General features: G+C 40.4%; 1 protein-coding gene across 3 annotated transcripts in view; it reads left to right on the top strand.

Moving 5' to 3' along the window:
* Positions 1-4,772, top strand: part of ST18 (ST18 C2H2C-type zinc finger transcription factor) — a 63,347-nt gene extending 58,575 nt beyond the window's left edge. For all 3 annotated transcript variants that reach the window (XM_090037321.1, XM_090037320.1, XM_090037319.1), the window contains one exon: positions 4,498-4,772. In XM_090037321.1, coding sequence (XP_089893447.1) covers positions 4,498-4,638 — 141 coding nt within the window. In that variant the 3' untranslated portion in view covers positions 4,639-4,772. The remainder of the gene's footprint in view (positions 1-4,497) is intronic.
* Positions 4,773-16,435: the final 11,663 nt, after the last annotated feature.

Below are 16,435 nucleotides of genomic sequence, written 5' to 3'. Positions count from 1 at the left end.
ACTATTCCCAAGGAGAAGGTGTAGTCCTCTATCCTTAAGGGTAAAGCTAAATATAGATGTGGCAAAGTGTTCTCCCCTGGAGGCCCTTTCACTTCAAGGCACTGTAACATGGGGCAACATAAAAGCATCAAAAATTGACCTACTTTCCCTCAATACAACTTGTGCATTTTCATTAATACCTGAACCATGCCAAAGCAGTAGGCAATTGAGGGATCATATTAATGCAGTGGCCATACTTTATATTCCTTCCTCTTCCCTGTATCCCTACATGAACAATAAGGGATAGCTAAAATCAAGCAATACTGCATGCCTCTGATGTTCAGAACTGGGGATGTAAAATCTTGCATGTCTGGCTTATGAAGAAGGATCCAACTCAGCTGACTGTTCCACGTGCTGTGTACAGTCAGTCTGACTGTCTTGTTCCAATGGTCAATGAACAAACTTCCCTGTTTAGTCAGCCAGGTTTTTTCCTGATACAAGGCAGAATGCATATGCTTCCAACTCAAGGCATAGTGTTCCTGGACAGTCTAGAGTCACAGTGTAGTGTATATTGCTTATGAATTCCTGCTTTGTGAAGTAGACCCTACAGGGTGTTATGGTTTATATAGCTTTTAACAGCCCTGATATTGCCTTAAGCTATTTCAGGACTGGCTGACCCCTGTCCAAGAATCGAGGAAAGAGAAAAGTGACTTAACCAGGTTTTCCTATCCTCTCCTTTCAGCACCAGGTACCAGGTTCTCATGGGAGACTTCAATCACCCTGATATCTGCAGGGAGGGCAATAAAGCAGTATGCAGGCAATCCAGGAAGTTTTTGGAGAGTGTTGGGATCAACTTCCTGGTGTAAGTGCTGGAGCGGCCAACTAACGGCCATGCTCTTCTTGACCTGGTGTTCACAAACAGGGAAGACTTGCTGGGGAATATAGTAGTGGATAGCAACTTTGGCAGCAGTGACCACGGGATGATTGAGCGCAGGATCTTGAGGAAGGGCAGAATAGAGAGCAGCAGAGTAAGGACCCTGGATGTCAGAAAAGCAGACTTTGACTCAGGGAACTCGTGGGCAGGATCCCTGGGATGCCAGACTGAGGGGGAGAGGAGTCCAGAATTGCTGGCTGTACTTTAAAGAAGACTTACTGAGAGTGCAGGAACAAATGATACTGATGTGCAGGAAGATTAACAAATATGGCAGAAAACCAACTTGGCTTAGCAGAAACTCTTCAGTAAACTCAATCATAAAAAGGAAGCTTATAAGAAGTGGAAACTTGGATGAATAACTAGGGAGGAGTATAAGAGCACTGCTTGGGCAGGCAGGGATGAAGTCAGAAAGGCCAAAGTGCAGTTGGAGTTGCAGCTAACAACAGATGTGAAGGGTAACAAGGGTTGCTACAAGTATGTCAGTAGCAAGAAGAGGATCAGGGAAGTGTGGGTCCCTTACTGAACAGGAGAGGCAACCTAGTGACAGAGGATGCAGAAAAGGCTGAAGTACTCAGTGTCTTTTTTGCCTGTCTTCACAGGCAAGGTCAGTTCCCAGACAACTGCACCAGGCAGCACAGTCTGGGGAGGCAGTGAGCAGTCAACAGTGGGACTGTTTAGAAAAGCTGGATATATACAAGTCCACGGGGCCAGATGGGATGCACCCAAAGGTGCTAAGGGAGTTGGCTGAGCCACTGGCCATCATCTTTGAAAACTCATGGCTATCAGGAGAGGTCCTGGATGATTGCAAAAGAGGCAAACATAGTGCCTGTATTTAAGAAAGGGAAAAAAGAGGATCCAGGGAACTACAGACCAATCAGCCTCACCTCAGTCCCTGGAAAAATCATGGAGCAGATCCTCAAGGACTCCATTTCTAAGCACTTGGAAGAGAAGGTGATTAGGAACAGTCAACATGGATTCACCAAGGGCAAGTCATGCCTGACTAACCTAATTACCTTCTAGGAGAAGATGACTGTTGTGTGGATGCAGAGAGACCAGTGGATTTTATCTAGGCTTTTAATACGGTCTCCCATAACATCCTCTCTGGCAAGTTAAGGAAGTACAGGTTAGATGAATGGACTGTAAGGTGGCTGGAGCATCAGGCTCAGAGGGTAATAATCAATAGCTCAATGTCCAGTTGGCAACTGGTATCAAGTGGAGTGCCTGAAGGGGTCAGCCCTGGGGCAAGTTTTGTTCACTGTCTTCATCAACAACCTGGAAGATGACACAGACCCTCAGCAAGTTTGCAGATGATGCCAATCTGGGGGCGGAGGAGAGTAGATATGCTGAAAGGGGGTTTAATAGCAGCCTTTAACTACCTAAAGGTTGGTTTGAAAGAGGACGGAGCTAGACTGCTCAGTGGTGACAGAACAAGGAGCAGTGGTCTCAAGTTTCAGCCAGGGAAGCTTAGGTTAGATATTGGGAAGAATTTTCTCACTTGGAGGGTAATAAAACACTGGAACAGGTTACCCAGAGAAGTGGTGGACTCTCCATCCTTGGAGGTTTTTAAGTCCTGGCTAGACAATGCTTTGGCTGGGATGATCTAGTTGGGAATGGTCCTACTTTGAAAAGGACTAGATGACCTCCTGAGGTCCCTTCCAACCCTAATTTTCTGTGATTCTGTGAGGTTGTCTGGTGCTGCAGGAGTGCCTCTACACAAGGTGATGAGGGGGCTGGGTTGGGAGTGAGGGGCACTGTTAGGGCTGGGGGTTGAGGGTTAGGAGTGAGGGGCACCAGCAAGGCCAGGGGGCTGTGAGTTGGAAATAAGGGGCAATGGCATGGGCAGCGCACCAGCATATCAGGGTTGCGCAGCACCACAAAGCAGTGGGTGGGGGAGGACAACCACAGCTGGATCTACGTGCTGCTGAGCTAAGGGGGCAGGGAGAACTCTGATTTTCCAAGATAAAAAACCCAAAACGAAATGCCAAAAATGTATAGGTATCTAGAAAGTATTTTGTTACAGAAATTGAGGCACTGGTAGACTTCCAAATTGCTTTAAAATTGTAAATATATCAATAAAATATTGTGTTCAACTGATACATACATACATACATACACACACACACACATATGGCCTTTCATTTTAATCTTGTAAAAACATGGATTTGGGGGGTTTATCAGGGAATTTGCTATTTTTAAATGGACAAAACCAGGAATCCCTGCTCATCAGGTCCTACACTTCAGAGTGCAATCATGCAGTTACAAACAGGCTAGGAGATCAGTTTCTGCTCTTTACCTTGTCTAAGAATGGAAAAAATCTCTTCTCTGAAGTTAACAAAAATTTGAACTCTGGCAACTTACATCAAGAAGGTGCTACAGCCGCTACCCAACATAAAGCATGTCAGTGGAAGTATGAACTTGTTTGAAGTTAGGGACAGGCTTGTATTACCTTGCTGAATTAGGGTCTTAAGAGCTCCATAACAGGGACCTACTTGATTTGCGATTTTGCGGAAACCACAAAATTCTCAATTGTCCATGAAAGCAACTTAAAAAAACTTAATAAAAATAAAATCCTGGCTCTGCAGTGGGAATGAGTGGTCCTCGCTGCTATGTAGCCTGTCCAGGACAGGAAGGTGCTGGCTGGCATGGCGGCACAAAGGACAGCCAGCAGCCAAGATGGTGGCCACCCACTCATCCCTCCTCCCTCTCAGGGTCCTCTCCGCCAATCAGCAGTGAAGGGTACAGCCACCAGGAAATGCCTACAAAATTAGCTCTTTGTGCTGCAACCAAGCCATGAAAATCCCTTTGTCTGGCCATGAATTAAGTAGGTCCCTACATATGTATGTGTATTCTTTTACTTCCTGTTCCTGGGTATGTTTGCATGGTATAAAGCAGGACATGTAATGATACCAGAACTACCTCTACATAGATGGTGTTCCACCCAGGCTAATTTAATTTGCTAAGAAACAGAAAAAATTAACCCACTCACAAATCCATGCTGATGTGGCTATGCTACTTTGGGATACGTGTACTAGATTGCTAGCTCAGACACTGCTTTGTGTAGTGTTGACTTACCCTCTGTGTCTTCATAGCCTTATGTCCACCCATGTAGAAATTAGCCTTACCAATTGTATAGAAATTTGCATAGGATTCTTATTTTCCATTTGCCCCTAAAAGACCTAGATTCTTTTATCCAATGTACAAGTGCTGTGCTTTATTCTCGAGCCAACAACAGCATTGTTCCATGAAGATGCAAATCCTGTTCACTTATTGATGACCTCAGTGAGAACACCTCCTTGATGTTTGCAAGCAGAATTTGACCAGAATTAAAAAACAGGGCATACTAAAGGCAAAACGTCTCTTTTGTGGAAGAGTATGTGGTTCTCAACACGTTAAAATGCCTTCACCTCCAACAATCTCATCAGTAGGTTGAATGTCTGCTGTGCCTATCACCTCAGATTTCCCTTCTTGCTTGCAGACAGGTTTGCCATATTACCACTTAGCAACCTCCTTTTGCATAGTCGTTCTTTTTTTTTACCTTAATTTTGGCTCCTGCAATTAGTATAATATGTTTTGTCTTCATTTAGGGGCCAATCAGTGAGCAGAACTTCGAAGCATATGTAAATACACTCACAGACATGTACAGCAATCTGGAACGGGACTATTCCCCGGAATGCAAAGCTCTGCTGGAAAGTATCAAACAGGCAGTGAAGGGCATCCATGTGTAGGATGTGAAAGCTGCCGGGCAACAGAAATTACTTAACAGCAGTAAACTCCAGATGGATCTGTTAGGAGTTCATGTACTGCTAAGGGGTGTAGGTTGCCGTGCTGCATTTACAATTGCAACATTGCACTATTTTTTTCCCAGCTGACATAAAAAAGGAAGGAAAACACAACAGACTATTTGTATTAACAGCAATGCACTCTGTTAGTATATTGTATTTATTTCAGTACAATTCTTTTGTTTTTCTTCTTTTGCACTCAGTTTTTGTAAAGTGAATGTAAAAAGTGTGTGCAACTATTTTTTATATTTTTTATTTATTTCTAATCAAAGAGTTGTGTTTTTTTTATCTTTTAACAGCATTTTTGCGGCCTGCCATATTTTTACAAATGTGTTTATTAATTTATTTTCCAATGGGATTTTAAATAGATTGAAAGTTATTCTGTAAATTAAATATCTTGCTGGGTTTGTACAGGAAGAAAAAAAAACTATGAAAGTAACAAATGACTGAACTGTGGTTCTAGTTTTATTTTCATCACATCCTGCTTTTTTATAATGGCTTTGTATCAAAAAGGGGTTTGCAGTAACATGAGAAGTGAAGCAGCAAGGAATGAAAAGATAAATGGTGCCCACTAGTGGGGAACCTGGGCTCTTAAAGCACAGTATGCTGGAAAGCAAGTGTGTCAAAGGATTTGTTAGCAATAATGAAATATAGCAATCAGCAAAGCATTTGACTTGGCTGTGTGTTTTAGCCTACTCAGATAATTATTTCAAGTGTTTTAAAAGAATTTCCAAATTCTTTTAACAACGCAGGTTCTTTTCAAGTTAGTTCCGAGAGACAAAGGACGTATCCCTAAACAAGAAAGCTGATTCGGTATGACTGGTATTTTTTAGTACGGTATGTTGTTACATTAGACAAGGGACCTATATCAATGTGAATTTGTATTTGAAAAATTCAAGCACATCCCAAGCTGAAGATTTTGTACATACTAAGTTATCCAACAAATCTCCCTTGAAATGGCATATAGTTGAATTGAGGAAAGCTGAGAAGGCCACAACCTGGAAGAAAGTAATACTCCAGTGTAACTATGGGTGCTAAGAGAAAAGCAACCATTCTAGCAACACACTGATTGGTTTTCCCCTCTTTAAACACTAAGACTACTTTGATATTGAATTTGTTACCAGTCTTTCAGTAGGATACCAAGTGCTACAGTACATAATGACACACACAGACACACGCATGTACAAAGGTACCTGTATGTGCCTCTGTAATTCAGTTAGCCTGGGTTTTGAATTTCTGAATCAATCAGAGTTTAGTAGTTGCTATAACAGAGGCAATGTCTATTTCAGGGATTGTAAGTAATTAAGCATTGTTTCAAATTTTTTTTATATTTATTTTTTTTAACAAAAGGTATAAACAACCAGCTAAACTGCCTTTTTGGTATGCACACACAGCTCATGTGCATATGTGCCTCAGTGTAAATGTATACATGGATCTAGCGTGTGTTTAATTTTTCTGTGCTACAATGAAAGTGTTTATTTTTATTAGCCTCATTTATATTTAGATTGAATATGATGGCATTCACAAGCTTGACATATACAATTATATTATTACTGTTTCTGCACAAAAAGTACTATTCAAAGGTGATTCAACTCTCATGCACTGTGGTCACTGTTCTACATTAGGTGGGGCTTGCTTTTTATTGGAGGGTTGGCTTGACCCTCTAATCCTAGTTTAGACAGGAGAAGATGTATGTTCTTAGGAGCTGTGTTTATTTTTTAATTGATTTTTCAAAAGCTACCATACGTGCTGTCTAATATAAATAGGAGGACACCAAACAAAAATTTGCTATTAAAGTTATTGTACTCGCTAAAAAAAAAGGCAAACATTTGCTATACTTGTTAAATGCATACAAAATGAATTCACTCATTACAAAGACTGAAATTTAATTTACTAAATATTTTAACAAATTTGTTATATATTTTATTTAATTTAAGTAAAAAAAATTCTCTTACTATCTATCTATTTATTACTATGATTTACTATGGCTTCAGGTTAATTTATCTGTGTTTGGATTGTTTGCTCAGGATGTTTTGTGGAGTATGTTTGTATTTATTTGCCTCCTTTGTACTTGATGTGTTTTGTAATGTGCACTGATTTTTTTCTTTTTTCTTTTTTTTGTGTTAAATTGCATCAATGAGATATACTGTAAATTAGACCTTTTGTAAAAGGCAATGATGTATGCATTTTTTAATTTGAAGTAGTTTGTATACTGTTTCTTCATACAATTAATATTTCTTACATCAAAACAACAAAATTGTGTTCTGTGCTGTACATTTGGTGTATGGTAGGAAATAAAATTGATAATGAAACATGGCTGCAAGTTTCTTTGGTGGGCTCCTTTTTTTTTCTTTTCTTTTTTTTTTTTTTTGAGCCTTCTGATGACAAATCTGCATTACACATTCTTAACTGCACCTGGCACTGTACAATGTGTCAGATGTTTTGCTTGCTTTGTGTACAAAATGTGTCATCCCTGTAAGTAAATTTCTAGTACAAATAATTTAATTAGTGTGTTACTTTGTCAGTTTGAAATCAGAAAAAAAATTGGATACGCTTAAGAGTTCCTGTTCATTTCTAAGGGGAAAAATCAAGAAAATAATTACTACATAATTTAATGCGTTCTTTTCTTGGCAGGTTTAGACACTATCTATACTAGCAAAGAAGAGGATTTGTGCTGACCTTTAACAGCTGCTAAATGATATTTAAACATAAAAGCCATTGTAAAGTTTCCAACAGAATGGAACCGCCCACTGTTTCAGTGCAATTTTCTGCTGAGATTTGCAGTGTTTAGACACTGCACAAATAAAGAATCTGCTGGTTTTAGAAAGAAAATATTTCCAGTGTCAAATTGATCTTGTTTTCCACTATCAGCTGAATTTGACAACAAAGGGCAATTTAGTTCAGTTTTGTTAGTAGACAGTATGTTAATAGATGTAATGATGGTCAATTCTTGTCACCTCCAACATTATCAGGCTGGCTTTTCACTAAAAGAAATGTCCAACTAGGATGTTAAACTAGGAGGTTAAAACTAGATAAGGTGCCTGAACATTATTTATATAGATGGGCATCATCCTACAGTTAAAATGAATTTAAAAGAAATCATGTCCAGAATTACGAGTACAGTATACATTGCAACTTTTGACTCCAGTTATGAGTGTTGGGTATATGAAGGTCTGCTGGCACTTAGAGCTAGGGTTTGGATACTGAATGGAGGGGCCTTTTGAAAAAAAATGATCCAGCCCTTCTCCAAATCCAGTAATGTTCAGATTGAGAGATTTGGTTCAAGTCTGTCTCCTCCTGTTATTTGCTTTCATCCTACATCACCATTTCCCCACACCTTTGGTGTAAAAATAACTCTAGCCTAGGTTTCCATTCATTCAGGACAGTGGACAGAATTCAAATGTAAATGTAATGTGTAGCAGCCTAAGATACGCATGCAACTGATATGAATCGAAACAAGTCGGAGGCCTTGATCTATTTCATTCACCCTGGAGATGTGAAGGGGCCTTACTATAGATCTAAATTACCCTTCTGAATGGCCTAAGCAAACGAAAGGCAGATTTTTGTAAGTGAAACTTGAAACCTGAGCATTAAACTATAGAAACTTATATAGTCGGGTCTGAAAGAAGATATAAATGACCCCATCTTATATTCCCATTAGTTTACTCAGGGCTTGTGTAAACAAGAATTAAAGGTCTGTTCTTAGAGTGTGCTAATTAACTCGTACTAGCATATTTTGCATGTTCAGTTTAGAGAAGACATACCTCTTTTAATATGTACTAACATCGTTTATTTACAGCCTAGGAATCTTCTAACTTCACAGTTTGAAATCTTAAGCTTCTCCTTTGATTGTGTCTCCAAGTCTCCCAACGTCCAGTTCTGGTTGCATCCTTCACGTTCGGGAGGTAAAGCCCTAGTTAGTTTTGTGATAAGAGCAAACTTGTCAGAGAAAACTCTTGCTAAGTGAGAGTTCAGACTTCTCTGTCCCTCTGGTTTTAGCCAAGCACAATCTGGTGCTTAATTAATAAAGCTATTTGTCAAGGCCACTTTAAAAAGGATTCTTATTTTTTTGAATTCATAAATCCTATGGTCAGAAGGGATTGTTATGATGATCCATTCCAGCTTCCTGCATGACACAGGCCAAGCAGGAAGCGCAGAAACAGGAGGTAGATGACTGTTCCATTAGTGACGAGTCTTAATGCAAAACAAGTAGCGGGGGACCAGTTAGTCACTAAAATCTACATTTAGATTACAGAGTTAAAGAGACTTGACTTTCAGAGCTGTAGAGAACCTGCAGCTTCCCTTTTGACCCACTATAGACAAACTATGCCAGTAGTCTTTTATATGCTGTACATAAAGATTTATATAAAACTTATATGAAGTATCCTAGGACACTTCTAATACTGTCCCCACGTGAGAAAACACACAACTGGTCCCAGGGGGTTGTGGTTTGCTGAAGCTAATAAATATGTTGTTGCAGGGTTGACTGTAATTCTTGTAAGAGGTTACACAATGGATTTGTATAGGATGGCTTGGACAGGAATAATCCTGACTCAGGTAGGGGGATGAACTAGATGACTTCTCATGGCCCCTTCCAGCCCTACTTCTCTATGATTCTAACATGACTTTTTTCATTTTCTTTTGATAAAAAAAATTAATCTTATTTAATCCTGTGTGATATGATTGAAATGTTTAATAAGTGAAAACTTAGTTTAAACTAAGTCATTTTTGATCTAACACAAAAAGACTGGTGTCCAAAATAACCTTCTGCTACTGTTAAAACACATACTAAATCATTCTGAGGCAAAATGAAACAGAATATCAATATATAGATATAGATAAGCAACTTACTCTTTCACAGATCCTGACATAACAAAATACTTAAGTCCCATTATCTCAGTTATTATCCATGGGGTTTAAACTTGGTGTTGCTAAATGGAGCTGTGGCTCAAAGTTAGGGGTAACTGGTTTTCTTTATTTTGAATCTCATATGCTCCAAAATACAGTATAGTCTTGCTTGTTCCTGAGCTTAAGTGCTTTCCTGAATCTCAGTTCCAAATGAGAGAGAAGAAAAGGGAACAAGAACAGCTTAAGTCTTTTGTTTCATTAATGCATGAAAGCAAATTGGCCTCTTAAATGGCTGTGACTAAGGTTATCAAGTCTATTGTGTAGCAATCTGATTCTATTTGCTACCGCAATTATACTTATATTTGGCAATTAACCATGAATAAATCACCTTTTCTTCTATGCTATGTTAGCCCATCTGTCTAATTAAAACATGAATATTTCCAGTAATACTCTTGACCTTCATCTCCTTAATATATTATGCACACTTTTTCTAGATGTGCTTCTTCCAGTCAGTCATTTTGCCTCTAATGATATGAACTGGTAAGCTTGAAGCAGTAGAAGTCTTTATTCCTTAAAATATTATTCAGTGGTGTACGTTCTGATTGCTTCAGGACTTCTGCTATGCTGAAGTTTGCCCAATAATTCATGTAGCAGCATTACTCATACTTTGTCAGGGACATTTGAACCAGACAGTTGTCTTTGTTCATCTGACATGGAATAGGGCTTGGGTGATGCAGTTGCATGTATCTTTATTTTATGTAGGCCAGTGACCTAGTTTCATTACCTTTCAATATCTAGGTTTGGTCTGCGGGCTTTTATCTGTCTTTTGCACTGGTGACTCAGTCAGCCAAGCTTACACATGATTTCATTAAGGATTAGCCTGAAATCTTGTCTGACTTAGTGGTACAAATTTCTTGTTCAAATGCATTCAGTGTTAGTTAATGGTAATGGAGACACTGTCCAATGTTTCATGTATTAAAACTATTTCTGTACTATTAGATTGCCTTATAAATACTAGTAAACCAAATTTTCAAAATCAGCCAGTGAACTGTAATACATCTGATTTTAGGGGAGAGGGGGTCATGTGCTTCTGTAACGTGAAATGTCTTTCAAAAGACACCCAAAATCACTATTTACTTTTTGGAAAATTTACCTATTGTAGTTGTTGTTGTTATGATTGTTGCTATTCATACTTTTGTCATCATCTGTGTTCTTAGCATGTGCAAGCACCTATACAAAGCATGAAAAACTGAAAATGGCCAAGCTAGTACTGCTTCCATACCAAGAGAAAAACTTTGGAGTGAACCATGCCATCCATAAGAGCTCAACTTTTTGAACAAGTAGGATGACTCATTCCCCTGTCAGCATGCTTAAGGTTACTGGGTTTTTGGTTGGTTTGTTTGTTTCTTGTTTAGCTTTGTAATATCCTTCCACTACCCTGGAACCATGGGGGAGTGCAGTGCAGTGATTTTTATTATTTTTATGTATATCAAAATTTAATTGAGAGCCCCAGTAAGGACTGGGCCTTGTTAAGCTAGATGCTGTGGAAGAAAAAAAATCTAATTTAGTGTTCCAAATGTAAAGCCATGTCCTCACTAAACTTCAGCTACCTTTTTACTGGTAATGAACAAAAAAGGAACAGCAATGCAAAGAATTAGCCCCAGATGATTTATTAATTGATGATTTGATCAATTCAGTTAAAGGAGAAGTTCTCTCTGCTACAGGAGCAATTCTACATTTGTCACTAATGATAAAGCCCTGGTCTCCTTTAACTGTAGTCTCACGTACTGCAGTATACAGTGCTCTCCTGCTTGTTCCTGAAGCAAGGAGCTTCTTACAGTGCACAATTTGGACTTAAAGACAACAGAAAGCCTGATCTCAAAAGAGCTTCAAATGTATTATTTAATAGGATCATGAGCGGATTTAGATCCTTTTTCTATGACAGCCTAGAAGTAGAGAGAGGAGGAGCAGCTCGGCTGAAAAACTTCCAAAGAGGAGGCAAGTGTTGTGGTCAGATAATGGGTTACATTCTGGCTTTCTCTTTCCTACCTTAAGTATGCCAAAAATTCCTTAGAGGAAAACACAGTGCGTGCTTCAAAGAATTTACATGCTAGGGGTTCACCTATATCAGCACTAAATATCAGACTACTAAGGAAAGAGTTCAGTGTTGTGAACAGTCCTGTTCACAGTCTCTGATAGGTAGGCAGTGGTGCCTATTGGATACACCAGTGGACTTCAGTTCAGGAAACATGGTTCTATTCACAGTAGTCACATCTACAAGAGATGCTGACTCTGCAGTAACTCATTACAACTGCGCAGTAGCATCACGCAGCATGGACTATGATGTGAGGCTACTGTACAGTAGTACTGAGCTTCTGCACAGTAGTAATGAGCTACTCTGCAGTCAGCATCACCAAAAAGCCATTCATGGATGCTACTGTGTAGTAACTCCAGTTACTGTACAGTCATTTAGTACTTTGTTCAAGATCACTTAGATGGCCAGTCACCAAATCCTCTTCATCTTTTTATGCCTCAGTTTCCACATCTCTAAAACTGGAATAATGAAAATGATCTCCTTCGTAAAATGCTGTTATGCAGAAGTTAGTAGGGGTGTGCAAAGCAGGCCCTATTTGATTCAGATTCGGATTCAGCCTGAATTAGGGGCAGTGATTTGATTTGTTGATTTGGATCACCGTCCCTGATTCAATTCGGCCAAATCCAAATTTGACGATTAGATGCTGATTCAGAGAATCATGGATTCAGACATAGACACAGCTTTAAAAGTTTTTTCTATATACCTTGCATAATCGCTGCAATGCTGGGGCGCATGGAGCATCCCACATGAGTCTGGGGAGGTCTCCACATGCTCAGCAGCAAACTCGGAAGTGGACCAGAAGTACTTCCAGTCCCCTTCCAGGTCTGCTAGGGAGCATGCTGCCCTTGCCCCCTGTGCCTTCCTGGCTCAGTGATGAGCTGCAGGGAGACCCAAGAGGCACTAGTCATCGAGCTGGGCGGGGATGGGGGGATCCCCATGTGCTCCCCAGAGGACCCGGAAGCGAACTGGAAGTGCTTCTGGTCCACTTCTGGGTCTACTGCCGAGTGTACTGGGGAGTGCCCACATTCCTGTGGGACACTCCATCCACCCCAGCATTGCAGCATTCATGAGCCCTGCTACCTAGAAATATGAAGAAAAAACATTTAAAGCTGTCTCTATGTTTGAATCGCTGAATCTTTCTGAATCTCTGTAGATCGATTTGGAGGGTTCTGATTCGATTTGGAGAGATTAAAGGGTCCCCTGATTCAATTTGGATTTAGAGATCCAGCCACCAAATTGGTGGCAGCAGCAGCGGGAGCCCGGCAGCGGTAAGCACAGAGCTCCCGCAAATGCTGCTGGCTCTGTCAGCGACAGGCGGGGTGGGTGGCGAGCGCCAACCAGGGGTCAGCAACCACCCACAGGCACCACCAGCAGTGGCAGTGGCAGCCGGCGGCGATTGTGGACCACCCACAGATGCCACCAGCAGTGTTAGCAGCAGGGTGGTGAGTGGCAACTGCCCGCAGGCATTGCCAGCACTTTACAGGGGGTGCACCGCCACGCTCAGGGAGTGCATGTGCACCTGTGTGCACCCCCTACTCATCTGCCCTGGTATAGTCCTGCATCCCCTCCCCCTATGCCCCTTCTGCCCTGGCACTGAAAGAGCTTGCTGCACTTCTGGGCATAGCAGACATGTTGTCAGTTGTCTGTCCCACCATGGGAGTGTTTAAACCCATTGTCCATAAGTCGTCTGTTGGGGACTTCCTTTACAGTGGAGAATGGCCCTCTACCCAGGACCTCATGACAATATTTTATAGAAGCAGGACATTGGCTACCATAGTTCCCCTGTTTTACTTATGGCAGGTTAGGGTGTTAGGTCTATGTTGCATCAGGTTTGATGGTAGTTTTATGTAATGTTTAAATTATGGATTGTATGGGAAAGTTTGGATAGCGATGATCCTACCTCAGGCAGGAGGTTGGACTAGGTGACCTCTGAAGGTCCCTTACAGAGAAATGAGACTGGAACTCTATGACAGTTTCATCACATCCTCGGTGATGATTCTAACTATGGGGAAAAGGCAGCTGCCCCACTGCATCACTCCAGTGTTGTAACAAGTTTTATATCCCAGCCCCAGGAATGGCTACTTCATTTTGAAGGAAGGTGCAAAAACCATGCAACAGGCATATATAACATAAACCTGTATACCAGGAAACTTACTTCATAAATCTCCATCAGCTGGCAGTTTGTTTATGCCTGGAAGCATTAAGACAAATATCCCTTCCAGATTGTTTGGTTCTTTTAATCCTAACTATTATTTCTATGAATGAATGAAAAACTGGAAAAACTACTGTCACACTTCCGTCTTCCCACAACACAGTTAAATCTTCTTTTGCTGTCTTTAGAGCACTGCGTGACTGTAGCCATCATTGTTTCAGCCTGATGCTGATTTAGGAGTCGTAGTCCATGATGCCACCAGATTATAGTACATTGTAATGATGTGTATGCAGGCATTTCTGATAAGGAGCTGTACAAGTTCCAGCAGGTTCCAAATACGACAGCATGGCTTCTCATCCAGACTAAAGGATCAGAGTTTATTTCCCCAATGCAGACAGCTTTACACTGGCTTCCTTTTAATTAAAGTATTGATTACAAAACTGCCCTGTTTACATGTGAGATTTTGCATGGTCTTGGCTATTCATATGTAAATGAACTGGTAAGCTTTTCTGTGCCCTAAAATCTGCTAATGTCAGTCTTCCAATTCTTACCAAACATTTCAGGACATGTGGCTTTATATAGTTTAGCTGTGATGCCCCCAAGACATATTATCTCAATTCTGAGGTTCATTATGATAAATCTGTCACTGGTTTTAAATCAAAACTTTAATTGTACAGTACTTACTCAGCTTAGTTTTTGGCACATGGAAGCAGCAGTTTTAATTACATCATTTGTACAGTGGCCTGATGTGCTATGGTGTGAAGACTGCATTATAAATTTAATTTTGCATTATTTTTCCCATATGTTTTTTTTTCACTGAACTTCAGAGAAGAAAATCTGCTTCTATTCCTCTCTTTTCTCTTTTTTTCCCCCTTCTTCCCAATACTTTTCATGAATAATATACATCCCTGCTATTTTCTTGCGTTCTAGTAAGTTGGGGGTTTTAAGAAATTGCTTATTTGGGGAGGTAATTCTTATATTTATGTAGATCAAAGCATTAGACGTTTTTATCCTGTACTTATTAACAAGCCAGATGGTACTGGCTGCTACCACTCACCATTCCAATTATCGGATGGCAAACTGAAATATACATGGGATAAATGAGAGGATGTATGTTAAAGAAGTATTGCTGGAAAATGGCTTCTTAAAGATGATGATTTTCAAAAGGGGAGAGTGGTTAGAGTATGCCAACCTTTTACAGAATGTACAGCATTAATTGGAGGCAAGCCTACATAGCTTCTAGCATTTCAATACTTTTTTTTTATTTTCTCGTTGTGCCAATCACTAGAACCCTTACTCAGCTTTTGTTATTGAGATTTTGTCTGCATGCAAGCAATGCAATTTGATTGGCTTTCAAAGCTATCAGTAAGTGTGGAGTCCAACCAAGAGACCTTATAACACCTCCAGCTCTCCTGTGAAATATGATTTTTCATTACCACCTAGAAGAAATTTTACAACCTCTGCATTCTCCTCTATACCTGATGAAGGGTGTATGTGCCCAAAAGATTGCAAATGAAGATTTTTTTTTGCAAATATAATTGGTTTAATTAAAGATATCACCTCTGCCATGAATTCTGATTTCTTTTGCCTATAGACCAATACGACTACAACCTGTGTCTCTGAAACATGAAATATTGAATTTTAGCTGTTTTTTAAAATGAAAACTTCATAATTTTACATGAAGGAAGCAAATTCACCACCTTGGAACAACCTGAAAGCTGACACCCTGGCTCCTGCCTATTGTTCCAGTGCAATCTCCATGTTCACAGAGCTCAAAGTGCCTCAAAACAAGATAATTTCCTGCCCAGGAGAGCATCCATCACATCATCCTCCTGAGAAATAAGAAAAATGATAACCAGAAGGAAATATAATTCAACATCCTACTTGACACCAGACAACAGTGAAGTAAATATACTATTCAAACTTTTATCTGAGCCTAATTTGCACACAATGAATTATTCCAACCAGAAAACCTTATAACACCTTCCATTCTCCTGTGAAATATGAATTTTCTTTTCCACCTAGGGGAAAGTTTACAATCTTTGCATGCTCCTATGCCTGAGGAAGGATGCGTGCACCCAAAAGATTACAAATAAAGATTTTTTTCCTGCAAAAATGGACGGGGGTGGCAGGCAGAGCTCTGGTGCCCCCTCACCCCTGAGAAGTGCCACTGGCATTTTCAGGCTTGGCATCTGGCTGCGGGGGGACCTCCCCTGGCTGCAAACACTGCCACAGCCATCTGCGGACAGTCCCCACACAGCCCGCCCTCACTGCCAATGCCTGCATTGCCACCTGCAGGCAATCCCCACTCACCGCCACCACAGTGCCATCACCAACACTGCTGACATCTATGCCACCGCTGCTGCCACCACCTACAGGTGGTCACCGTGCCCCCCGCAGCCTCAGGAGACATGTGTCACCTACGGCTCCAAGACTACAAAATGGGAAGTAATATTTATGTATGTATTTTTGTATAGGGGCAAGTTAACCTTTAATCCCTGCTTTAATACATTCATACAGTTTGATTCTCCTTAAACTATTTGGCCTTAGTGGTCTTTAAAACACTTTTAAGAAATTCTCAATATCTTGTTCAGATCTTTTAGAACAAATCATATATTTTGCCTAATGATTCCTGATAATCTTATACA

The sequence above is a fragment of the Crocodylus siamensis genome, chromosome 3 (assembly GCF_052110815.1).
Source record: "Crocodylus siamensis isolate JL-2025a chromosome 3, ASM5211081v1, whole genome shotgun sequence".
NCBI lineage: Eukaryota > Metazoa > Chordata > Crocodylia > Crocodylidae > Crocodylus > Crocodylus siamensis.
Note: the sequence above shows the minus strand (reverse complement) of the source record. Positions and strands in the feature narration are given on the sequence as shown.